This window comes from Candoia aspera, chromosome 1, assembly GCF_035149785.1.
Source record: "Candoia aspera isolate rCanAsp1 chromosome 1, rCanAsp1.hap2, whole genome shotgun sequence".
Taxonomy (NCBI): domain Eukaryota; kingdom Metazoa; phylum Chordata; class Lepidosauria; order Squamata; family Boidae; genus Candoia; species Candoia aspera.
This window is the reverse complement of record NC_086153.1, coordinates 295358349-295385576: the sequence shown is the minus strand read 5'-3', so window position 1 is coordinate 295385576 and position 27228 is coordinate 295358349. Positions and strand designations below refer to the sequence as shown.

Sequence of the window (27228 nt, the reverse complement as noted above, 5' to 3'; positions counted from 1 at the left end):
GAGTGATAGCTGTGGTGGACCACATAGGAGGGTATCCAAACCACAGGTATCCTACCCATGATCCAGTCCAACCCATGCAGAGGATGCAGAAGGCTAGACTGACCTTCTTGGTTTATGGAAGAATCCTGCATAGGCTTTCAGAATGAAAGGAACCCAATACTAGCTTTCTGTAGCTGACTTTTATCTGAGATTTCTATCACTTTGACTTCAATGAATGTATAAATTGGACAATAAAACCAACATTGATTATATTGTATATTCAATTACTTTTCAGAATTATTTTATTCCATATTTGTAACATTCTCCTGCAGCAGATATGATATAACTCAGTATGTTAGGACAGCGCAGGTGAGAAAATTTTTCGCATTCATTGGATGTAACGCCAGGTCAGCAGTTCAATTGCTCTGGTATCTTTTTCAGGTGGGAGGGATTGAATGTGGAGATACTGAGGTGCCCACACAGACTATGTCTATTACCTTCCCAATAAGACCTCCATGCGGGGAGAGATGGGCGGTGATAAAAATTTGATAAATAACATAAAGTAAATAAAGACAGCTCCTGACTCATCTGTCATTTGAAGCAAACATTCATATATTTCTCTCAATGCACTCACAGGTTTATTTTCTTTACAGATTTCTGCCAGATTCCATGTCTAAATGGAGGGCGCTGTGTGGGCAGGGATGAATGCTGGTGCCCATCTAACTCTACAGGGAAATTTTGCCATCTACCAGCTTTAAAAGTAGAAAGGAAACAAGTTCCAAATAGCTTGGCAAGCAGATCCATGAAGCATTCTATGTATACACTTCCTCTATCCAACCAACTTGGTAAGCATTAATTTCACAACTTCTCACTTCTTATGTTAGTCATAGTGCTCACCTGTCTAATACTCTTGGTATAAGAGCACTGAGTTCTGTTTTTGCTGCTATGCAGACCTTTGCTTTTTGTTCTACTAGTTTACTGGTCATGTTTGAAATATAATATATAAAATTTAATTTATAAAGTCATATATGTGTGTGCATGTATGTGTGGGCGTGTGTGTGTGTGCATGTGTGTATATATATACTGTATATATATAGGGAGAGAGAGAGACTACTGCTTATAATGCGATACAGGGTTGCAAGCTAATTAATTAAACATCTCATGAAGTAATAGTTTTTAAACCATCTTCAGGTAGAAAATAATATCTGCCATAGAACTCATCTATTTCAATAAGCCAAGGTGAGTCCAGATGCAATTCTTTTCTTTTTTTTCCAAGTGTCACTGTTTTCTTGGTCTCTCTTGTTTTTGGAACAGCAACATAGTGTTCATTCTGAATCTGTGTTTTATTGTTGTGCTTTATATCACCCACAGTATTGGGCTGTTAATGACATTATGTTTATCTGCACCGGTCCTCTTTTCCTACCTGTGCACTCCATCCTCCTGGCTGGCAGTATTTATGAATACGTGCACAGATGGTTTTCTCACCACATAAAGAAAATCATTTTTTAAAATTGTAACTGAAATTCTGGAACACAGAACTTTTTGGAAAGCACATATGGCTGTGTGCAATGTTTGTCTTTAATACCTGAATTCCAGAAGTCTGGCGTGTAAAAAGTAGGGGTGGGCAAGACATATCAAATCCAAAATAGTTGTTTCAAATTTGAAACGGGTTGTTCTGAGCATTCTGGAAGTGCTTCAAGCTAAATTAAATGCAGCACGTGGGGATGTTCATCTGTTAGGATAAGATGAAGTGGGAGGAGCATCAAGGGGAAAAAGCAAACCTCACTGTTGATGTTGAACACCAGTGTCTCTGGAATTAAGTGACATATGGCATTCAGAGGGATTAAACTGATTATCTTCGCACAGGATGACAGCATAACTTGGAGACCCCATAACATTGCTATAATAAGTCATCTGCATTGCAAATCAGAACATCCATCCAACCTAGCCCATTGTACAGACTGTAATTTATAGCAGCCTTCCCCAGAGTGGCACATTCCAGATGTGTTGCAACTCTCAAAATTGTTGATCTGTATGTAATCTCCACAATATGCTGTCCTGATGGATGATATTTATCAATTGTGACAGTCATCGTTCGTTGTTGCTGTTTCCTTTGGGCTTCATGATAAACCAGATGTTATTTCATTTACTTATATATTGTTGGCCTTGTGTGATCATTGCTTTTTTGGTGTGGGTGGGGGTTATACTGTTTGATTTGAAAAACAGTGTGGTCCTGTGGGGATAGAGTAGATGCTAAAATTGTTGAATAGTACCCACCATTTTAGTTACTTTTCAAGAAGTCCCCATGCTGGCTTGTAATAGAAAGAAAAGTCATGTTTCTGATGATAATCTTCAACATTTTCTTTCAGCTTCAATATATCCTTCCCTGGTGAATGTGCATATCAGCCATCCCCCAGAAGCCATGGTGCAGATCCATCAGGTGGCTAGAGTGAAGAGTGACTCAGAACAATCAGAAGAGAACAGTGTGGAAAGTGGACAGATAGCCCAGCTTCCAATGGCCTCCCATTACAGTAATAATACCACCCCAAACAACAGTATTGTCATTGAAAGCAGCCAGCAACAGAGGCCCCAGGGCCCCATGGGAAAATGTTACCTGGAGACAGTACATGGAAAGGTTGGGAACAATTCTGTCTTACTGTGTTTTATATGAACATAAAGCCCTTCCACAGTGCTCAAGATGTAGCTCTGACCTATGCGATCGCATGTCATCATCTTGGTAGATGAGCTGATTTATTTGTGGCTCAGCTACCAGAACAGAATTGCTGAAAATATAATCTTTCATTTCAAGTGCTGAAGCACTCCTGTGCTGCATAACTATGGGAAGCTATTTTCCCATTGGGAACTTGCCTTGCATGTCACCTGGCCTCAATATAGACTCTTCCTCCTCCTCAGAGAGCAGAATTTGGCAACTGACAGCCTATGGACTTTGCACATCACCTTAGCCACCCATTCATACTCTTCCTGCACAGGCTGAGGAGACTGCACTACCAAAAGTCATTGGCAAAATATTTAATTGTTGGCAACAATAATTTTATTTTTTTAATTTTAACAAAAATAAGGATTGCAATAGGGGGCTGATTTAAGTCTCTTGGAGGAGCATTAAGGGAGCAGGAGGTTATTTGTGGGGCAAAGGACAGTGTCATGATTTGGGGCTGCTTTTCATTTGGGGTGAATGGGAATGGAAGCTGCTTGGCCCATTCTCACTCTACTCCTCCAATCCAAATGAAAAAAAATTAATTTAAAAATTCCACCTTGCTCTTTTCTTCAGGTCACTGCAGCTTCCTGCAACCTGCCAGAAGGTTGGGAAGCTAAGCTGTGCCTCCCCCCCAGCCCCTAAAACATTGCCCACCCAGCACTGCCATAAAGACTAACTCATCACATCATCATGGCAAACACAGGTGCTGTTTAAACAGATGCCACTAACCAAATTTATAAAGGTCATAAAGAAGGTGTTTACACCGTGGGAGAAGACCATTAAAGAAAGGACAAAGCCGGAATGGCAGCTATGTCTGAATCTAGGAGTTTAAATGGATCCCAAATGGACACCAGAGAATGGCAGGTGATTGGGGTAAAGAAAAACAGTTCAGTTTCAGCAACTGGGATTGCTCTGCTGGGCATGTATAAATGACAGAAATGGTCATTTTATTATTTTTTAAAATATATTCTATGACAAAGTGGTGTTAATGCCTCAGTAAATGAATGTCTAATCGAGGCAACAGAAGCAAATACTTGAAAATGCTGTCATTAAAGCAAATAAAAAGGTGAAACTACATGGGCACAGGGTTTTTTTTTTAAATCAAAAATTGGCAAATTATTTGTTTCCTTGTTCTACCGTAACTTCTCTGGAATGCAGAACCAATTGTAAAGCATAAATAGCTTTATGGGACAGAAGAGAGGAAAGAAGAGAAGAAAAATATTCGTTGTGTCTTTCCCAGCTAAAGGAATGAACCATGGGCTGTTTTTTCAGCCCCAGGCTGAAAATGATCTCTCTTCACCATCTGAGAAGACAGGAATCCCAGTAAGAAGCAGACCCAGAGGGTCAACACTGTTGTATAAAAAGTCTTTGCATCATCCAACAAATTACTGAATCATAGGGCTGGAAGGGATCTTGGAAGTCTTCTAGTCCAACGCCCTTCCTAGGCCAGGAATCCTCATGCCATCCCAAATGGCTGTGCAACCTTTGTCTGAAAATCTCCAGTGATGGAGCACCAAATGACTCCAGGAGGGAGGATGTTCCACTGTTTAGTAGCGCTCACGGCTAAGAACCCTGAGGTCTGTTCATCTTACTGTATCTTCCTCTGTGAAGCTTCTACCCACAGTTTTAGGTCTTATAAGAACATGTCTGTTAATGAACTTAGGATGCAAGAAAGTTCATATGGAAGATAGTGACATATGACTATGTTGCCAGATAAATATATAGTGTAGATTAGGGCTATAATTTTTAGAGCTAGATGTGTACATGGACTTTGTTTTTATCAGTGAGTATGGAAAGTATAATTTGAGCACTTGCCTATATATTGATTAATTTTTTAAAAATGAAATGATCACCAATTAGGTTTAATTTTTTTTTTTGCAGGGTAGCAGCAACTTAAAACCAGAGTAGTATGCTGCAATTGCTTTCATTCACATTTTATCTTTCTGTTGTGGTGGCTTGAATTGTATTCAAGCCTCAAGGAGAAGCCTTAGAAGTAATGTTTTGTTGCCTTTGGGGGAGCATCTACATTGCAACTTCTTGCATTCCTGTTTGATAATGTTGCAGTGTACAACATTAAAGTGTCTAAGCTTTAGACAGGTACCTTCTGTTTCCTCAGGAACTTTTGAATGCAAAATGGGAAACTAACTTAGTAGATTCAGTAGTGTGAAGCAACTTGAAGCAGTTTTCACTTGTTCAAACAGCTCTGTAGATTATGGAAAGTAAAGATGGTTCAGACAGACCCTGAGGTGCAATTATCTTGAATATATATTGTATTAAGACATTTTCTTCAAACCTTTATTGCTCCCTGTCTGGCACAATATACGTATGTTCAAAGAATCTGGGTCTAAAGGTTGCCCTTCTTCAAGCTGTTCTGTGGTTAGTAGGACATAGATAAAATGTTTGAAAAAAATTACTCAGGAAACAAATACCAATGCTAATTTCCCTTGTAGATTCTCAGGAAAGTACATTCATGTGATTTAAACAAAATCCCTCCTTCCCTCCCTTCCTATTTAAAGGTAGTTTCAAGAAGAGTTGAACTATTATATGAGAAAGGGTTGTCCTCATTGTGTTCTATAGTTATTTAACTGGAGCAGAAAACCAGAGCAGAAAGCATTTTTGTCTTTGGATTCAATCTGATGCCAAATTTATTGGAATGTGAGCCCTGGGCACATGGCCATTTTGGGGATGGATTAATGCCAGTGTTGGCTTGTTGATTGCAACAGCTCAGTTCTAAGAGGAAAGACTACAATCCAGAGGCCTTTTGGGGCAGGAAGAAAGGCTCATTAAATAATTGAAAAATCCTTGAGACATATGTCCCCACAAAGTCTGAACTGTGTACCATCTGACTTGGTAATATATTTAAGTCTGGGAATAGGCATTTATTTTATCCAAAGACTTTGCTTGATTATGTCATCTCTAAGTCATGGTCCATTGCTCAAAACTTAATATCTCATACCTAATACTAATACCTTGAGTTTCCAAGGAACAAAGACAAAGGTGGGTTTTCATTTTCATGTCTGAGAGATTATTTACTGTCTTAAAATATATAGCCAGCTCTGATAGCATCAATTTTCTTTTTTAGCTATAGTGTTGGGGCTTATATCATCTCTTTGCACCTATGAACCTTTTTAACCATTAGAGTCTCTGTGTCTGTCTCTTTCCTGGCCTATTTTTAATTAAATGAGTCTCTGTTTAACATACAAATGGAACTTCATGTTCATCTCTCTGTCTTCCTTTCCTCTTTTCAAAGTATGATTTAGATTGAAGTAAGCTTTTCTATCTTCATGTTTTTCTTAATAAATCTATTTCAGATATGGTGAATATCTGTTAGCATTCAGTGATAGCTGAGCTAAGTCCATACACTGCATTCAAGACAACTACGTTATGAGCATTTTATGATTTAATGGGACATTCTGCTGCTTAATTACTCAGTGTTCTTTCACTACGCTACTTATCTTAAGGAGGAACCCCTAACAGGGGTTCCTGCTGAATTCAAAATCTCCAGCATGCACTCTACTCCTGCACAGAAAATCATGCCATTATTTCTCTTTCCCCTATCATGTTTTTTCATATCTCCATTGTCTCTGGTGTATGGGAGAGATGGGATTCTAATGCCACTTTTTCTTTTGCATCTTCAGTGTGCTGACCCATTGCCTGGTCTGGCCAAGTATGAGGATTGCTGTGGAAGTGTGGGAGTCTTTTGGGGTCTCAGCAGATGCATTCCATGTCCAGTGAAACCAGGTAAGTGCTACCTAAGGAGAAAATTTCTAGCCCAGCCTTCCCTGGCCTGATTTCCTCCTGATGTGTTGGAATAAAATTCCCACAATTGCCAGGCAACATATAATCTAGCTCATCTGGAGGACACTGTGTTGGGTAAAGCTGCTCTAGTCTCTTCTAGGCCTTTTGTAATAGGATCTATCTGTTAAAGAGGACATGGATGGAATTTGGGTGTGGTGCATAATGGGGACCTATTTGGTACAGGAAGTTGGCACCAGATCTGGATAGTTATTCACTTTTAGGACACAGTTTCCTGTTTGAAACTGCTGTTTTCTCTCAGTCCAGACAAATAATATGTAAGTATTAGTTTTTCTGGTGCTTGCTTGGCTGCAGTGTTAACTTAGGTACTGTATTACCACAAATTTATGTGATTTAGTTTCTGGCTCAGAGCTTTGAAGAATCCTTCCGTACCACCTCTGTAAAACCTAAAAGTAGTCATGATTATTCTGACTGAAAGACATTAGGCAAGAGAAAACTGGAAAACTGTGTCCATCATTTAGGAGATGTGGCTACAGATTAGCTTATGAGGTTGCATACTCAGCCTTTATAGCATTATGGGCCTGCTTTAGATGAACTCTTGGCAGAGACTTTGGAAACAGCAATACATCAAACAGTTGGCGTGACTAAGTCTAGAGCCCATTCCAAAGACATAGAAATCTGGTTCTGTGTTTTCTTTTCCCTGTGTAAAATAATTGTAGAGGATAGTTTAGTTATTCTCAAAGACGTTTGGCCTTCCAGTCAGCCTATTACTTAGGCCAACTGGTGAATGGAAAGACAGACTGATTAGGATTGTTGTATATGCAAAAAAGTGTTTGTTTTGTCAAACTTCGGGGAAAGAATCATAGCAGGTGGTTGATATGAGTATCCAATCCTCTCTTTGATCCACACCATAGAGAGTGGAATGGCCATGGTTGAGGGTGGGACAATTCTGAGCATGCCATTTTTAAGACAGTTTGTAAGACAAGTTTTCCTTAGTTTTTTTCTAATAGTTCTTACATTTTTCATTCAAACATCTAAACCTGTTCTTGACTAGAATGACTAGCACTGGAAAGACTAAAGCAGATTAGTGTTTACATGGTAGAGTACTTCAGAAAAATAGCTCAAAGCCTTGGAACAGTTTCTTAGGAAATGTAATCACTCAGTTTGGAAAGGACCAACCAGTTCAATTTTTGTGTTTCTTATGTTAATTTATTATTATTATTATTGGTTGCACTGGTGGATGACCTTTGTCAGGATCTGGATGGAGGAAGTGCATCCATGCTGGTCCTTTTAGACCATTTAGCAGCCTTTGATACCATCAATCTGGGATTGGGAATTGCGGGCACTGTATTGCAGTGGTTTTCTTCTTTCCTTGGTGGACAGTTCCAGTTAGTAGTGGTGGGGCAGGAGAAATTGGCTCAGTGGTACCACCTTGCAGGATGCTACAAGGGTCAGTTCTCTTTCCTCTTCTGTTTAACATTTAGGTGAAGCCAGTGGGAAAAGGCTTGGGAATTGGCATCATCAATATGCTGATGATTCACAGCTCTACACTGCTCCCCCAGGCCAGACTGGTGATGCTGTTGAAGTCCTGTCCTGGTGCCTGGAGCTTTGAGGGTCTGGATGGGAGAGAATAGGCTTAAATTGAATCCCAGTAAGATAGAGTTACTGATTGTCCATTGAAGTTCTCTGTCTATTCCAATGTCTCTTGAGGGGGTGGCACAGGAACAGGTTCATGACTTGTGTGTTCTCCTGGACTCATAGCTTCTGCTACAGCAGCAGGTGGAGGCCATGGCCAGGGGAACCTTTCTCTTGCCTTGGCTGGTGTGCCAGTTGTGACTTTACCTGGAATGGAAGGATCTTACTCACCTCACAGGGTTGCTGTTGTGGGGAAAATAGGAGGAGGAAGGAGTATTTGATATGTTCACCGCCTTGAGTTATTTATAAAAATAATAAAGGTGGGATATCAAATAAACAAACAAACAAATTATTGCTACTGTGACTCATGTCCTTGTTAGACTACTGCCACACACTACATGGGACAGCATTTGAAGATCACTCAAAAGCTGCAGTTGGTTCAGAGTGCAATGGTGCATATGCTGACTGGTGTTTCTTAGTAGGAGCACATTGCACCAATATTGTAGTCCTTGCACTGGTTGCCAACAGCCTTCCGGGTGCAATTTAAAGTGCTGCTACAAGTCTATAAAGCCTTACATGGCTTGGCACCTAGTTTTCTACAGGACTGCATTCTCTGGTCAAGCCAGTTCAATTTACCTAGGATGAACTATTAGCAGTGCTCCACTTTAGGGAGGTGACAGGGGGCCAAGGCTTGACAGTGCTGCTTTGCAGTGGCCATGATTCTTTGGAATGGCCACCTGGTAGACTTCCAGCTGGCTTTCACCCTGACTGCCTTCCAGATGGTCCTTAGAACAGAGCAATTCCAGAGGGCATTTGGGCCTTGACCCCATCCTAGTTTGGTTATAGTTTGGTTTGGTTAATATAACTTTATTCTGTGTTTTTCACAGGTCCAAAGTTAGTGGATCTTTCCTTTATATACCTTTCATTTATTATATATTGTTTCATCTGTAAACTGCCAAAAGTCCTTAGGAGTTCAGTGGTCTATAAATGTAATTCATTAATAAATGATAATGATAGGCACCCTCCATCTGACTGCATATAACCCCTTTGTATTTGGCCAAAGGAGCCCGTTGTGGATCTTCTGCTTATTGTTGTCCTTTCTAGAACTTTTCAGTTATCCAAAAAGTCTGCCTCTCTGATACAATAAAATGATGCCAAAATTAAAACTGTTAAATAGTAATCAACATAGCCAAAATATTTATCCTTCCTGCTTTGGTCATGACTGTAGTATTAAAGTTTGTGCTTTCAGATGTCATTTCAGGGGTATAGTTGGTACCATAAAACTCATTAGGCTACCTGATATACATCAATCTCTATCTCTATCTCTATCTCCATCTCTATTGCTCTAGCTCTAGCATGCAGTTGACAAGGGCATTTAATTTAATTTAGGCATAGCCTTATCGCTTGCATGTAATATATTCTTTGTTGACAGCAACCCGAGGAGCAGTACTGTCCCTTAAAAAGGAATATCATTACATTACCTCCCTAGCTATTGTGGCCCTTGGCAAATAAAATGTAATAAAAAAACACAAAGTGTGCTGTCTGACCTGAGAGGTCGCTTATCTCTGTTTTAAGTCATTAAATGAGCAATTTCTGCACTGGAGTCCATTTAATTGTCTATAGTGTCCAGCAGTCAGGAGCATGACTTGCCATGCAAAATAGCTGCTTTATTGGTGCCATTATACTGTAGACCATAATGTCAGCATTACAATTCAGTTAAGGCTTCATAATTATGGAGTATGTGTGCATATATATAATGTGGGAAGAGAATGATAAAGTGTGGCATATCTTCCTGGTAACTGGAAATCATAGATAAATACTTCATTATGACATGATTAAAAATTGGGTTGGATGACAAATACCTGTCAAACTTACTATCATGAGTGTTCTAGGTTTTAGAATGTCAGTTGGCTATCACTGCCACAGGCATTCCTTCAAACAGAATCCATTGAAGGTAAGAGAGGCAACATTTAAGGATTTGGAAGGTACACCTCTTCTCAACCTTCATGAGAGCACAGGAATCCATCTGGTGGTGCTCTGGTGTGAGCAGAAAGAGTGAGGCTGAATTTTTGTCCACTTTTTTTGGCTTTGTAGGGGACAGAAGATAGCAGTGGGAGCAAGATACTTCCTGGAGGCAAACTTCTCCCATTCCTATCTTAAAATTACCCCAAAGGCTGAAAAACAGACTGCTGAGTCATTATCACTAAATGCTACTGAAGTATGCCACTGAAATTTAGGCTTTTTGCTGCCAAAATTCAGCAGTGATTTGGGGGTGCTGGGTGGTCTACCTATGATTTCATCACTCATACATGGCATAAACTTCTTATTTGCCTTCCCACTATTCTAGTCAATTTTCTTAGACTTTTTGAAGATTTTCAGACAAGTTATAAATATTTTTCTTCCAGCATTTTTCAAATGTTTCTGAAGCAGAAAACATACTGTGTACTGGAATGGATAATGTTGAACATGGTATTCAATGCATTCTCTGAATGAACCTCCCACTGAGTTAGTCAGAGTTGGCAAATAGCTGGCAGATTGTCCAGATAAAGCCAGAATCATTGAGAAATGCTAAACAATATTACAATGATCATGCCAAACTCTGGTTGAATGGAAAATATTGTAAAATCCCAAATCCTTGCCCATGTTTGGAGAAATAATGATAAAGGTAACTCTGATAAAAGCCTGAAAACAGTGAAGCCACTGAAAGGAATGCCTCCATGAAATGTCTTAGTGGTACCCCAGAGGCTGCATACTCAAACTGAGTATGCTGAAAGACACATTTAAATGGGAAACAGAGTTGATTCCATGGAAATGGAATTTATGTAGAGCATTTCATTAAGAATGCATGTATTGGAGCCTTTTCATCAAATAGAGTTTCAGCATGATTTAAGAGTGGGGTACTCATTACTCTTTCTGGAGAAATCGCTAAAGATTTGGAAGAGACTCTACTACTCTAAAGGGCTAGCAAAGTGTCTGTATTGAATGTGCAGTTATTGTGTCAACTTTCTTTAACTTATGAGTCTTTTCTAGTGAAGTGCAGCTGGAAGTACTGCACTACTTGTTCTAAAGCATATAGAAGCATAACAAAGCAATTCTAATTGCTTAAATAGATTCTCAGTTGTGTAATTGTTTGAATGAAACAATTGAACTTATTCCAGACATCAAAGTTATTAGAGGTTTTTAGAGGGTGCTCTTGATTCTGTGTGACCAGAAACTTATATGCCATAATAGAATTATATTGATGGGTCTAAAAGGAATCATCCCAACTTCTATTTCTCCAAATGTCCACACAATCACCTTGCATGAAGTTTCTAGGCATTCAGACAATTTTAAATCTGTTGTGAATTAAAGCCTTACTTTATTAACATTTAAGGCACTTGAGCTGAACATGGCAGTCTTTGTTAAGGTGTTCAAATGAATGTCTAATTAGCCATTCAAGTGAGGCTTCCACCCAGGAAAAGGGAAAACTCATTAGTGTCATGTTCTTTGTATACAGGAAGCCAATTTGTTAACAAGGAGCTTACTATAGCATGGGTAGAGTGGAACTGTTGGAACTGGTGGGGCAATGTAACTGCTTGGATGAACTGATATGGTAGGAAGGGGCCAGCTTGCTTATTTTGAGTTGGGGGTGTCCCTGGTGGAAAGAGGTTGCAGAGCAAGAGCGGGGCAAGAAATGGGTTTAGAAGGTACCTGACAGGAGTAACAATACAGAATAGATCATTAGCAGGCCACTTCCTGCTGCAGTCTTGGCCCCCAGTAAGCACAGCTGTTGCACTGGAAATATGGGCCGGTATAGTCAGTAGAAGCCTCGTGTGGTGCAAAGTGGTAGGCAGCAGTATTGCAACTGAAACTTTCCCCACGACCCGAGTTCGATCCCAGCAGAAGCTGGATTCTCGGGTAGCCGGCTCAGGTCGACTCAGCCTTCCGTCCTTCCGAGGCTGGTAAAATGAGGACCCAGCTTGCTGGGGAAGGTGACGACTAGGGAAGGCAATGGCAAACCACCCCGCTATAGTCTGCCAAGAAAATGCCGCGAAAGTGGCGTCCCCCCAAAGGGTCAGACATGACTCAGTGCTTGCACAGGGGACCTTTCACCTTTCACATAGTCAGCAGAAGGGAGTCAGATTTTCATTCAGCAGTCCATCCCAGCTCCATAAAATCAATTCAAGTATATGAAAACAACAGACATCACAGCTCTTTGAAGCGGGAGGGGGGTGCCACTATGTAGGAACTAAAAAATGTCTCCAGATAATCCCCCCAAACTTAATAAGGGGCTTCCATGAGGCCTTAGCATGCCCCTAATTTGTAGATTACTATTATGTGGGATCCTTTAGTGGTTTATTCTTTGCTGGTCTATGACCATAAGAAAGATTTGATTTGATTTAGTGGTTTATTCAGTAAACCAGGTAAGCAAACCATAGCTGGTGGAGAAGACCAGGTTTGAGTATCCCCTTCTTCCAAAGCCCTTGAAGCAATTACTGTGTGCCTCCTGGAACTGGGTTTTATTTCTTTTGTATTAATTTATTATGTTTTGTGATTGCTGTAATTGGACTGTATTGTTGGGGTTTCTTGCTAACTATTGATGTTTTACTATGTTTTATCTTGTAAGCAGCTGTGAGTCTAACAGATTTAGAGGCATACATATTTTTTAAAAGTAGTAGTAGTTGTCAATAGGCTCTGCTATTTTTGAGGGACCAGGCACAACAGTACAAATAATTCTAGATGGCTTTAGGCCACCACTAAAATATTTATCTCTTGCTATAAGGCTTTATGGAAAATTAAAATGGGAAGCGATGGCCATGAGAGAAATAGGTAGTTTTACTTCTTACAAATTCTCTGTGGAATTATTAGCAAAGTAATATTTTCCTCTGGTTGGAACCTGCCTCCACTCCTTAATAAGCCTCTTGCTTGTCATATAGCTTGTCATACAGCAATTCATTGTTTCCTGATGGTGATACCTGCTCAGTTCTATCACCTTACTATCAGCGGTGGCCAACAATCCCCCAAGCAGCCATGTTGGACTCTGTGTGTTAAACTGATCTCTAGCATATAGCTACTTCAACATGCAGCTTGGTAAATCTGTGGTGTTTGTAGCTGCTCATTATTCATAGCAATAAGTCTGTTCTGGCCTCTGTTACACCTCAAGCCATATTCTTTCATATGCAGCTGCATTCACTGATGTAAAGTACTTGGAGCATTGTAACACACGTAGCCTAGAACCATATGCATCAAAGAGGGTGGCAAGTACCAAGTGTGTTTGCAAGCAAGTCCTTCTAATTGAGAGCTTGACACCCTGAGGGATCCAGAGGATTGGCTGGCATTCAAGCAACATCTTAGATTTTTTGGAACTTAGCAGAAATAAAATCTTCACACCCAGTTCAGAGTTTACATAGAGAAACTGCTGTTGCATATCCTTGTCCAAAGTTACTTGCCAGATAATCTGCAGCTGAATGCTGTAAGAATCTGCCCTAAGAAAATTGAACTTCAGAAAGTTCACTGAAGGAAGGTTTCCTACTCCTTCCTTCATTCTATGGCCGTTGGTGTCCCTGACAATTGTATCCAGATGTTCCTGAACAACATGGGAAGAATCCTTGGGAGCTGCTGCAGGAGAAATGAATGCCCCAAATTCTCTATTTTTGATCAGGAGCTGTCCAGAGAACCTTCGATTTGCCATACACCTATTAACGTTGTTCATGAGGGCTTGCTAAGCTTCTGGGATGATGTCAGGAATGGGAGGGCACAGGAAGCTTTTTCTCTGAACTTTCTTTAATTAGCTTATCTTTTGGTCTAAATATCTGTGATACAGATGTCTTATTTTGCTCTGTTTACAACGTACAGAGATCCATGGTTTTATTGCAATGAATGAGAAGCTCAAGAGGATCAACAACTTTGCAAAGGACACTGCTGGCATTGACTTAGTATTCTTTTTTTTTTAATGTTCCACATTTTTTAACAGAGGTGTGTTTTGTTTTTCTTTTTCAAATGGATTCATGCAAAAATTTCAAGAGGATCCTGGTTTAAACTCAGAATCTCCATTTCAATTGCTTATGCAAAGGGAAAAGAGAGAGAGAAGAAAAGCATAATATTGTTACTGGAGATGCAGATTCATTAGTTATCTGAAATAATTAAGATGAGAGTTTTGGGGAAGTAAAAAGAATGATGGTAAGGAGAGGATTGTTGCAATTCTTCCAAATGTCAGTAGATGAAAGAAGAATCCATAGAAAGGGGGGAAATAAATTCATTAACTTCATACTCTAGGTAGGTGATGAGTGCCGTTGTCAATGAAATGTTTATGGTAGCTTGAAACCCAACATGATGTACTTTGACTTCCCACTGAATGACGTTCTTCCTACAAATTTAGAAAATACTTTAAATTTTTTGTTAATATTTTAACACTTTGATTACCCATTGTGATAAAACATGTCTCACATTTAGGGTTCAGAAAAAAATATCTTTATTCTAGAGGCATACTTGCATCTGATCTCCCAATATCATGACAAATCTTTTATCTGAGAAAAACTGAGGACATGCTGTTTGCTTGCAGACTTAATAGAATAACGTGACACTGAATTGATATGGGGGAAACAGAATGTTGTCCAGAATGGGTAGGAGGAGTCATGGTCTTTGGCCACCTGCAGATCACTGGCAGTTAAAACAATGCTTAATGTATGCAAATCTGACTATAGAGCAAGACTCAGAAGATTACATCATTTTAGCCAAATTTTGAGGCAATTTTGATACTCCACTTTCTTCCAAGAAGGGATCTTTCAGCTGCCTGTTAGTCTAAACCACATTTCCTCTTTCTGGAGAAAATTATAAGCAGACACATACAGAATGAGAAATGCTAATCTTTTTGGCTGCATCTATGAGTCCAGTCACTGGCTGTGTTTAGGCACTGGCTGTGTTTAGTCGAAGCATCTGACCTTAAGTGACTTAGTTCTCCTTCCTTATTCACATCCAAGTTGAGGACTACTGCAACAGATGATTGATTATGTGCCATTATAGTAAGTAGACTTTTAATGACCAGGGAATGTACAAATGATAATGCAGCTTCCTTCTGACTTGGCTTTAGTGGCTTCACTCTATATCTGAACCAGCTTTGAGTAATTGATGACATGTTTATGGAAGGAAATAGTTCCACAGCAAAGGCAAAATTTGAATGTTGCTCTAGATTAGAAGTACACAACTTCCCTTGATGCACCAACTATTGAATAGCATCTCCAGGACTGCATTCTAAAATCATATTCACATTTTTCAATTATGTCACTCTTCCCAAAATGATATTAACAAACTTAAGGATAGTAAACCAAATTGGAACATGGTGGGGCAAGCCTATATCATGTCCCATCCATCATTTTACATTTCAGCCGACTCTTTTAAAGCATTCTCTGAGATGTCCAGTAAATGCCCAAATATTTCTGTTGAAATAATGTCATCTTAAGATCATATACTGTATCATGTAAAGATTGGAAAGGACCTTGGAGATTATCCAATCCAACTCTGTAGGGAAGTGTGGAAATGACTTTGAAGAAGGTATTCAATAGCTGTTACATAAACACCAGCTTAGCCTTGGAAGGAGGAAGTGAGTGAGAAAGGAACTCCAGATTGCCTTGTTTTGATTCTCTTTGGTGTAAGAGGTCAGAGAGAGAATCTCTGTCAGGCTTTTGGGATTCCATTATTATATCCTGCAAAAATAAAGTAGAGTTCCAGTAGTCCTTGTGGAATCTGTTTCCTGGCCTGGCCTACCTTGAAGGGCTGACATCAGTTTTGAAAGCCTCACTGTTCTCTAATCAGAGAGGAATCAAACCTTTGCTTTGATCACAGAGATGCATCAGATCCTCAGAGCACCTCACTGTCTGTAGAACAGCTTGCTCAAGCATTGTTACAGCATCAGCAACCAGTGGATATACAAATAACAAACCTGGACAAAATGCCATTGACACAGCAGTTGGGACAAGACTTGCCTCAGCGAAAGCAGCTCAACAATCAGCAGTCCAGCCTATATTTCTTCACTCTTGTGGAAGTTTGCTGGAGACGTTTGAAAGAGGCCAGGATCAGTTTCTCACTTTAAAACATAGTGTGAATTGTTTATGGCAGGATGGCCAGCAGAATTTCCCAGCAATAGCTCCAGGGTGATGTTGGACACCATATTTCTGTTGATGCAGCTAGGATTGCTTTGCTGTATTTGCAGCTTCATCACACTGAGATTCTGTCAGATTCTTTGCTAAAGTCAAGATATACTGTACTATGTCCAGCACATTGCCATTATCAAGGAAACAGGTGCTTTATTAAAAAAGATCAGATTGATTTAGCATAATTTATTCTCAATAAATTCACGTTGGTTACTGCTGAGCGATGCATTTCCCGCCAAGTGAGCATTTTCTAAATGTTCACAACAGACTTTTAATAATCTTTTGCATGTATCAGCATCAAGCTGACCAGTCTATAGTTACCCAGTCTGTCTTTTTCTCCCTCTTTGAAAGTAGGAAGATAGGATAATTCATAAGAAGTGCTTAATATTCTTTAAGATGCTTAGCCTTTGTTTTCTTAATGTGGAGTATTCCAATTCTTTATTCCAAAGTTCTTGAAATATCTAACTAATATCTAATAACTAATATCTAACTTATCAATACTCTTTAATTGTCTATTAACAATATTGCAGATTTGTCCATTAGTGCTGATAGTAATTAAGGGATTTTAGGTGCTGCTAACGAAGCTATGCCAAACTGTAAACTCAAATGTTATAATTGCTTTTATTGCCATTCCATAATTTAGACAATCCAAATTCCTCTTGCAATAACTTCATTGTTTAAAAACCCAATTAGCAATTAGCTGATCTAAAGTATTAATGCCATAGTAGCTCATGAATTAAAAGGAAAAAAAAGATTTATGGTCATGTGAAAAAGTAAATACACTCCATTGAGATTTTTTACTTTTTCAGCATATTTCAAGATAGAGATATTTGATTTCACTTCAACAATACTGATAGATAAATGGGATATAATATAACAAATATCACGGACCATTTACATTTTGCAAAATATATGAAGTGAATGGGCCAAGAGGAAAGGGAAAAATCAAGGAAGTCATGGATGGAGTTGGTAAAATTCTAAAAAAAGAGAGAGATGAGATATTCAAAGAATATATGGTAATGTATGAAGTGGTATGTAGATACAGCAGAAGCAAGGATGGTTGGCATGGATAGAACAGTATTGAGAGGTAGAGAGAATAGTACTGTATTGCTATAAACTAGATTCAGTTCTATTTCATTTATTTTTCTTATATCTAAATTTCTTTGGCTTGCTATTACTTTTATACGTTGCAGAATGTTGCTTACCTTGAAAAAAGAATAGCATGATGTCTATGTGTATATCTATCAAAAGGCATAAGCTTTCATGAGCTACAGTTCACTTCATCAGGTGCATGAAGGACTCTGGTAGCATCTTTTCAAACACATTTTAGTAATGATAACATGTTAATATCCAATTTTATTAGAAGATATACACTTTTTAATAAGCATAATGAACATTCATAATAATAATAATTTGATGTAATGAGCTGTAGCTCATTAAAGCTTATGCCTTTTAATAAAATTTGTTAGCCTGAAAAGATTCTGTTTTGCTGTGTTATTAAACTCAGAAATAGAGGGAAGTTTCAATTAAATCAGTATTAGAGCCCATGTAGCATTTATTCACTGGTTACGCAGAGGGCAAAGTTAAGTGGTCTAAAATAGTATTATTTATGAAGAACAAACTCAAGCATAATTATTCTCAGTGAAGCAAATGTCCCTATCTTTTTAATCACAGCTAAAAAAAAACTATTTTCAGATTGCAGTAATGCCATTCTCTGTTCTTAACAGAAAAATCAACATTGGTGTGTTCAGGGGCAATAACTAACTTAAAAATATAATTAGTGACACTTTTAACTGATCCATTTCCTCAATTTCTTTTCTTTTTTTTATCCTGTGTAACAGTTGTACTAATCCATTTGCCTCATGCATTTTGGCTGCTGGAGCTGTGGTATATATAGCTGCTCCAAATTATGTCTGAAGTTCATTCTGACAAAATGAGAGCTGGGCACATTAGTGAGGTAATGTTGAAGGCAAAATGCACTGGCAAATATTTATTTTGTAAATCATTATAGTCATGTCTCATTTTTCCAGTGATTGTTTAAGGTAAAGTATATGTAGTGGAATGTGCCAGACAGCCATGTCAGCCCTGTTAGGTGGACCAGACCAGGAAATCAACTCCCCGGGAAAGCTAAAACTACTTTTATTGAGATTGGCTATAATAGCAGACTCCTGCAAGTCTGAGCGTGCTGTACCTCCTCCTGTATATCTCAGTGAAGGTCATCTTCCTTACTCTCCCAAATATAGCCAGTTGCAAATACAAGACTGTTCTTACATTTTGGCTGTAATAATAGGATGATGATGATGATGTTGCTTGTGGCAAATGGTATTGCAGGTATCATGCAATAGTGCCGTCTGATAACAGAATATTTACAGTAATAATTGATGTAGCTGGGAGAAAGGGGGAAATAATGATTTTCCAGGGACATTATAATATAAAGAGCTGATAATGTGACATCCATGCAATGAAATTCTTTCTTGAGTTACAATATCTCAGCAGCCAATGAATAAAACCAGTGTATTTGTTCTGAAAAAATCCACCAAGAACACCAAGAATCCAGATATGCTCTAAGGAACTTCCATTCAGTGAGCCTTCATTAAGTCTTTTTGCTTTGCAAACCTATTTATGTTGTACTGAGAGTACATTGCTGAAACATATTCAGACTACATCTGGAGCACTAAGTACAACTTCCTATTCTGGAAGAAGCAATATTTGGAAATAAATGAACAATCTGCAGAACGTTTGGATTGGCAGATTCTGGAGGAAACAGAATGTTTCAGGGGTAGATCGCTCCACTTTGCAAATTGGATGTGCCTTGAATACTTGATTACTTGTGAAAGATGAAGTGGATTATGCATAAATATCTGGAATATATAGAGGAATGCATGTTTATGCACGCCTAGGAGAAAACCAACATAGTATAGTGGTTAAGGTTGTTAAAATTAGATTGGTGAGTCCCAGGAACAATTTGACTCTGGATTACTTTTGGCCGTTCTCTTTCATGCCAACTTACCTCACAGGATTGTTACTGGGGTGGGGTGGGAGGTAAAATGAGGGGAGATTTTCATATATACTGCTCTGAGCTCTCAGAGGAAAGGTGAGACGTAAAAACAACATATCAATACAATACAGTACAATACAATACAATAGAATACAACAGAATACAATAGAATACAGTACAATACAGTACAATACAGTACAATACAATACAATAGAATACAACAGAATACAATAGAATACAGTACAATACAGTACAATACAATACAATAGAATACAATAGTCTATCCTGTTAGATAAGGAAGAAGTGAAAAAGGGAAACTGAATTGGCCATCCATGATGCAATTTCACTTTCTGTCTCTTCATCTAGCTCACCCAGTAATTGAAAATGGACATGTTGAATGCCCACAAGGATACAAGAAGCTGAATCAGAGTCACTGTCAAGGTAGGCACGAACTTCTTTCTAGTCTCCTTTCATTTAGGTAAAGATGAAGATATCCTCAAGCTGAGCTCAACTCCTGGTAATTACACAGACTTAACCATGCAGTTCTCTTCTTGGCTGTGTTTTAGAAGTGTGTGTCCATTGCCTTCTTCCTCTTCTTCTTCTCCTTCTTCCCTAGTGTATAGCCCTGGAGTTTCTCTCATATAAGTACTAACCCAATCTGATGCCACTTAGCTTTTCCTCCTTGGCAAGACTGGTCAAGCGCTGTGACCTGCTGAGGCTTTGCTCAGGTGACAATGAAGAATTTGTGCCAAGATTACTGTTACTCTACTTATATATCTCCTCCACTGTAGTTTTCTTAGTTGTAAGTATGGAAGTATCTTCTGTAGTTAAATTAATGTCTTACAATTGATGTTTGACAACTTTGAACCTTCCTGCCTTGATGTCAATAGTCCCTGCATTCAGGCATGAAAGCTGGTCTTAGTTTACTGGTAATACAAATGCTACCTTCCAAGAGATGCAAATTCTTCTTTTTGACTGTGAAATATATATAATGATAAACAAGTATCTTTGCTGTTTGACAAGTTGTAATTAATAATGTAACAGCAGGATGTGTTCTAAATATAATGTTTCTGCGAAATATTTTAAATAAGGATTGTTTTCTATAACCTAAGGCAAACATAACTACAACAATTTTTTGTTTTGCATTTGTGTGTGTAAGAGCTGAAGGTGCTGAGAAGATTGGAAACTGAATGTGAGTAGGTATACTCACAGAAATATATGTTATTCTGTTCGAGTATATACACTGCCACATACTTAAAAAAGACTTAAGACAACTAAATTAACCGTTTATGATAACAATACTACTTTTTATACTATAAAATTAATTATCAATACACAGAATGAATTATAACTATACAGCATTCATCCTAATAATAGAAAAAAGTCTGGGACAAAAAGCTCAAAAGATTAGGATTTAAGCAAACTGCTCAAAATCAAAACTATGAAAGTCTGCTGAACTCACTGATGCCCACCAGTGTTACCTCCAGAAAGTACTAGGTTTCTTAGCATGATCCTATCTTATTAAGATCGTAAAATGTCCTTCATCTCATCTCATCTCATCTCATCTCATCTCATCTCATCTCATCTCATCTCATCATCTCATCTCATTTCATCTCTTTATTTGTTAAATTAATATGCCATCAAATCTTGTGATTCATGGCAGTTTACAACAACAAAATACAAAAAGCAATACAGAATGAAACCAGAAATAAATAATAACACAATAGTCAATTAAAATGAAAAATAAGGGCAACATCAAATCTCATAACCGCAGACACCTACCAATATTTGAACAGATGTCAAAGCTGGCACCACTCTAGTCTCTGGAGTAAGACTATTCCATAAGATAGGGGCCACTATGGAGAAACACCACCTCCAAGTGCCTGTGAATCTAAACTCAATAGCCCCAGCCATGAAAAGAGTACCAGATGTGTTCATTCCACCTGGAGAAGGCAGTCCTGCAAGTACCTAGAAGCCAAGCTATATAAGACTTCAAGTGTCAAAACCAACACTTTGAATTGTACCTCGAAATCTATTGGACGCTCACAGTATAGATGTCAGTTGGCAGAAGTGGCTCTCACCTGCCAGCATGGCGGCAGGTGCATTTTGTACCAAGTGCCTTTTCTGAGTAGTCTTTAAAAGTAGCCCCACATAGAATGCATTGCAGTAGTTTATAAGCTTACACTGGAAAAATTCACATTAAAGCAGCCTGCATCAGAGGGATGTATGTTTTAAAGAATGAAAGCAGAATAATTTATCTTTTTTAAAAAAAAGCAAATTAAATTTATAGTTAACTGAAAAAGCAGACATCTTCATATGTTAGAAGATGGTATGAATGAAAATGATTACAAACTTTCTGTGGGTGAAAGAACCTGCGTGGATGGATTATTACTTGATAAATACAGACAGTAAAATAGATGGGATTTTATATTCTTTTTAGTGAGTGTATTTTATACAGTGTGAGTGAGGCAAGCATCACAATACTAAAATTCTAGTGTAAAGGAAACCATGCTTTGCTGTACTTACAATTAATTTGCAGGAAGTTGTAGCCTAATCTATGCACAGATGGGCATTTTAAGATTCAGAGATGCTCATCAACAGAAGATTTGTTCAGACCCCTTTTTGATTTTCTGCTCTAAGTATATAAAGCAAGTATTTTGAAAACATAATCTTGAAATATGCCAGTCACAGTGTGTGGCCTGGTGCATGTTGACTTGGTAACCGGATTCACACTGGCTAAGCATTGGGGCTGTGCAGGTTTCAAAAATGATTTGGAATAAATACTTTGGACCTCACTTAAGTGAGTGTACAGCATCTGGCTTCTTTCAGGCTTTCTGTGAGAATGAATAAAGAAACATTTTCTGTACAGAATTAGCTAATTAAAGTTAATGGGATTCTTAAAGTAGAGGCAACCTTTTTTTCCCAGACTCATGTAGGTCTAAGAAAATATGTTTTTTAGCTTAATTCTCAATTTGACAAGCAAAAGCATGTTTTCATTTCTAGATAAAATTACTGTTGTTTCTTCAGTTATGACTGAAAGCATGCTGAGATGGTAGCTGCTGTCACTGCTGATGAGGCAAACAACTGTTGGCCTAGGAAGTATTCTGAAGAAAAACAGATCTGAAGCAACTGTTAGACTAGGATTCCTCCAGCACAGATCTATATATTTCAGTTCCTATTTTGTTCAACAAAGGCTTGAAGTGCACACTTTACATGTCTACAGCATCAAACTTGGTCTTTCTTTTTTTAGCATTTGTTGTAACTGTTCTTTGTAACCATGGTTTTGAGCTACTTTGACTAGTGGGTTGGTTTATCTCAGTATATAGAGATAATACATCTTTGGTACAAGATCAGATTAACTATGATGTTGCATGCTTTAAACAGCCTTCTCCAAACTGATGTTCTCCAAATGTATTCAAATTTTCTCCCAGATTTCTCAATTAGCATGATCCAAATGTTCTCCCAGATTTCTCAATTAGCATGTCCTTTTCTATGGAATATATCAGTGACATGTGTTCTTGCATTACACTTGTTCACATCTGCTTTCAGAACAAGGAAAGTCCTATTACATGGGAGGGAGCAATGATCTTGGCCCAGCTAATCTAAAACTGGAAATACTTTATCTTGGATTATGGGCCTAGAATCAGCACATGTTACCCCTGGGCTAGGTAATTTTGTCATGGAACAAATTTAAATTTTCATGGAACAAACTGTTAAATTTCTTCCAATGCTCTGGAAGAACACTGTTGGGGGAAATTTAAATGGCAGAGGCATTCTTTGTTAGGGAAGTCTGTCAGGTCTACCCATGTTGAAAGGTGGCTACCAGAGGGCATTTAGCCAAGGATCTCCTAACAATTAACAGCCAACCCCCTGGCTTATTACAAGGCTCAGGAAAATATCCAAAGATAGATTGGCTGTGAAATGGTCAGGATGGGCTAGGCTGGGAAGATTCCAAAATGGATTGGGAACCATATGTAAATTAAACTGAGCACAGGAGTTAGTAGGTGTTTACAAGAATAAAATAGATTCCAGACAGAGTAAAAGATGTTTCTGTGCACTTGAGCTGTCAGAGAAAAAAAGCAAAGTTCATAAATCAAAGATATATGAGGCTCATACATAATATGAACTTCATATGTATATGGATATGCACATAAGACCATCATTTCATTAAACATTCAGAATCCTACTGTACATCCCTAGTTCTACATGTTCTGCAGATGGTGTTTTTAGGAACTATTTGCTATATGTTTTCATTCACATCACTTTCTAGCAACTTTTAAATAACTTCCTGGCAGACCATGGCTTAGCCAGAACCTCAATTTGAAGACCATGCCTAAGCATTAAGAGCCATTCAAGAAGAATGGGGAGGTAGCTACAATCCATTGAGCATGATTATATAAGTGTGTGGATTTGCATGTTTGTATTAGTGCAATACCAGTTAGTCTTCATTTACATCACACCGGTTAAACTAGGTAAATAATAATAATAATAATAATAATAATAATAATAATAATAATAATAATAATAATCTTGTTCAGACTATGAGGTGGCCAGACAGGGTTATTATCAAAACCACTCTGTATTAATACAACTATTTACAAATAATAAGTCCTTGTGATCAATGAGGTAGGCTGGTTCCAATCAAGACCACCCTGGCAACAACAGGAGAACCGGCAAGGTTGCAGGAGGAGACTGTGGCAAAACAGCTAGGCAGGATTCGCTGACCAGAGCTGGGAAACTGGAAGAAGCTAGGGCACGTGGCAAAACTGGAACTGGAGGCAAGTGTCTGCGATCTGAAACACCACCCGAACTAGGCTGGCACCTGAAAGCTAGGCAAAACCAAACTGGAACCACTGGGCAAGGCTTGGCTCTGGAGGCAGGACTGGACTGAACTGGACAATCCAGGCTGGACTGGGTACACTGGGCTGAAGACTCAGGACAAGGCTGATAACTCGAAATAAGGCTGGACTTGGCTGGAGATTCCGGGCTAGGCTGAGAGCTTGGCACATGACTAGGCTGGACTGGAGGCTGTTGACTAGGCTGGGAGCTTGAAACACAACTGGACTGGACTGTAGACCCTGGACAAGGTTGAGAACCAGGAGCACAATGAGACGGGTCTGAAGTTCCTGAACAATGCTGGGCAATCGAAGCACGGCTAGACTGGACTGGAGATCCTGGGCAAGACTGGAAGCTGGAAGCATGATGAAACTGGACTGAAGATCCTAGGCAAGGCTGGGAGCTTGGAGCACTTTGAAATTGGACTGGAGATCCTGGGCATGACTGAGAGCTAGGAACAAGGTTGGGAACACGCCTGGAATGTGCAGAATGGTGGTGGCGAGGTCCGAAGCTGGATGTGAGGCTGAGGTTGCTGGATTCAGCAGGGAGAAGATCCTCTGTGGCAGCGTGTGCAGGATACAGGTCCTCTACAATAGGAAATGCAGGTGCTGATTCCCCTCTGGCTACAGACAAGGTTTCCGATGCAGGTAAGGACACTTCCACTGGAGCTGTGAGCTCGAAGGATCGTTTGTCTCCGGCAGCTTGCTCATTGTGCGTCTGCCTTTTATGCCGATCCCTTGCACGCTTATTCCCTTCTGCAGCCAATTGGGCTGCCTTCTCCTTCATGTGCTTTTCTGCATGCCTTTCCCATGCACTGATTGGAGGATTCAAATCTTCATCCAAAGACTGGCCAATCAGCATCTGTAACTTCTCCCACACTGCTGAGTCACTTCTGGGTTTTGCTTTCCCATTTTCTGCCTGGTAAGTTTCCGTTTCCCCTTCTGACTCAGAAAGAGTTTCGTTTTCTGAGTCAGAAGCCAGCTGAAACCTCACAATTATTATTATTATTATTAAAATTTGTATGCCAACCAACTCCCAATGAATTTAGATGTAAACAAGCCAATTTATTCAACCTAGTGTTCAAAATATGACTCTGTAATTAGAATCCTATCATCCTGTGCCTTGCATCTTATTGAATAAAGTTTATTGTCCAATAAGAAATATATTTGCATATTTTATATTTTTCATTCTTTCTTGCTATCACAGAAAGACTTTCTTTTAAATGTATGGAAGTTTGGGAAGATGGTGCAGATCTAATAGGTTCTTTTTCCCTTTGTGTTGGAAATATTTTATGTGCCACTGCAGGAAATTGGTCAGGTTATATAGGTCATTTATATTGATTAATAAGATATTTTGCAATTACCTAGATTTTATTTAAACATAAAGAAAAAACATCCTGATGATAAGAACTGTACAACAGTGGAAAGTATACTTATGAAGATTGTGGGTTCTCCATTTTTGGAGGTTTTAAGAAAAGGTTAGAAAGCTACCTCTCATGGATGACTTTTTTGGTTTTCCTTGGAGTAGATGATCCTTATGGTCCTTAGAACTCTACAATTCTTTAATTCCATGATTCTATGATTACTGAAGTCTGGTTAATTTCATTTGTTCTCTTTACTTACAGATATTAATGAATGTATGATTCAAGGTATATGTAAAGATGCAGAATGTATGAACACCCGTGGTAGTTTCGTCTGTACTTGTAAGCCTGGTACTATGTTGGACCCATCACGCAGTCACTGTATTTGTAAGTCTTAAATGTTTTGCCTGTAGATAAACAGTTTTTCAATTGCTATTGTTTAAAAGTTAAGTCACAATAAATTTAAAGAATTGAATAATAGCAAAAGGGATTAATCCTGAACACTTATATGATATAGTAGTTATTCTCACTGAATGAAACTACAAATGCTTTCCCTTGATCTTTAAGCAGAAGTGACCATATTAAGAGAGGCTTGCCACTGGCCTGTTTTGAGCAAGGGGTATCCCATTTTGAAAATGACTCCCTCACTTTTTCCTTCAGTCTTATAGTTGTTTGTTAAATCTATAGCATAGTTTCCAATAAAAGTGCTTTACAGACACCTCTTCTGTAGCTGTTTGTAGTAATAAAAATGCAACAATATATGAACAATAGGGAATAAGAAACATAAAGCATTATAAAATTGTACTGAGCATCTAAAAATGGCCACCCATTAAAACTTTATCAAAGTAGATTACATATGAAAATACAGAGCATTTTTCAGTCTGCTTAAGATAAATTATTTAGTAGTTTAGTTGAATGAGCTAATTTAAGCTGAAAATAACATTATTTAACACACTGGAAACTTGCAATCACAGTTCATTTACACGAAGGATCCTACTCAATTGTTAACTAAAATCTGAAATCATATGGTCTTGTTACAAATGTATAGGCTTAAACTGTTATATTATTTCACTCATAATTATTATGCTATACCTATAAACTCAGTTGTTTGCCAGCATCCTAAAGCAAGATTGGCATCTTAAATAGATTAATCTTCTAATCAGCTGTTAAGAAGAGCATGATTAATGCAACATTTTAAATGCTTTCTTGTTCTGAATGAATGGCAGCATTAAAATATCATTTGTTTCTTTGCATTCACTTACTGTTTTGGTGAAATGATTGGGTAGGAACATCAAGATAGCAAAAAAAAAAGTCTATGAACATGAACCTATATTTATTCAGAAGGGACGCGGTGGCACTGTAGGTTAAACCGCTGAGCTGCTGAGCTTGCCGATTGGAAGGTCGGCGGTTCGAATCCTCGTGACGGGGTGAGCTCCCGTTGCTAGTCCCAGCTCCTGCCAACCTAGCAGTTTGAAAACATGCCAATGTGAGTAGATTAATAGGTACCGCTTTGGCAGGCAGGTAACGGCATTCCGTGTAGTCATGCCAGCCACATGACCACGGAAGTGTCTACGGACAAACGCCGGCTCTTCGGCTTTGAAACGGAGATGAGCACCACCCCCTAGAGTCGGACACGACTGGACTTAATGTCAAGGGAAACCTTTACCTTTACCCTAAGTACTACTGTTTCCAAAGGGGTACACTTCCAGAGATACGTATGTGTAGAAAACGGCCTTTTATCTGGACGAGAACCACACTGAGCATGAGAAGATTAACTTCAGAGATCTCCCTGAACTGCAAAGATTCTGTGCTTCTATTT

General features: G+C 38.7%; 1 protein-coding gene across 1 annotated transcript in view; it reads left to right on the top strand.

Annotated features, from left to right (window-relative positions):
* Positions 1 to 27228, top strand: part of LTBP2 (latent transforming growth factor beta binding protein 2) — a 113051-nt gene that overhangs the window by 43374 nt on the left and 42449 nt on the right. The window contains exons 6-10 of the mRNA XM_063290102.1: positions 633 to 824; positions 2349 to 2614; positions 6334 to 6436; positions 19580 to 19654; positions 25674 to 25796. Coding sequence (XP_063146172.1) covers positions 633 to 824; positions 2349 to 2614; positions 6334 to 6436; positions 19580 to 19654; positions 25674 to 25796 — 759 coding nt within the window. The remainder of the gene's footprint in view (positions 1 to 632; positions 825 to 2348; positions 2615 to 6333; positions 6437 to 19579; positions 19655 to 25673; positions 25797 to 27228) is intronic.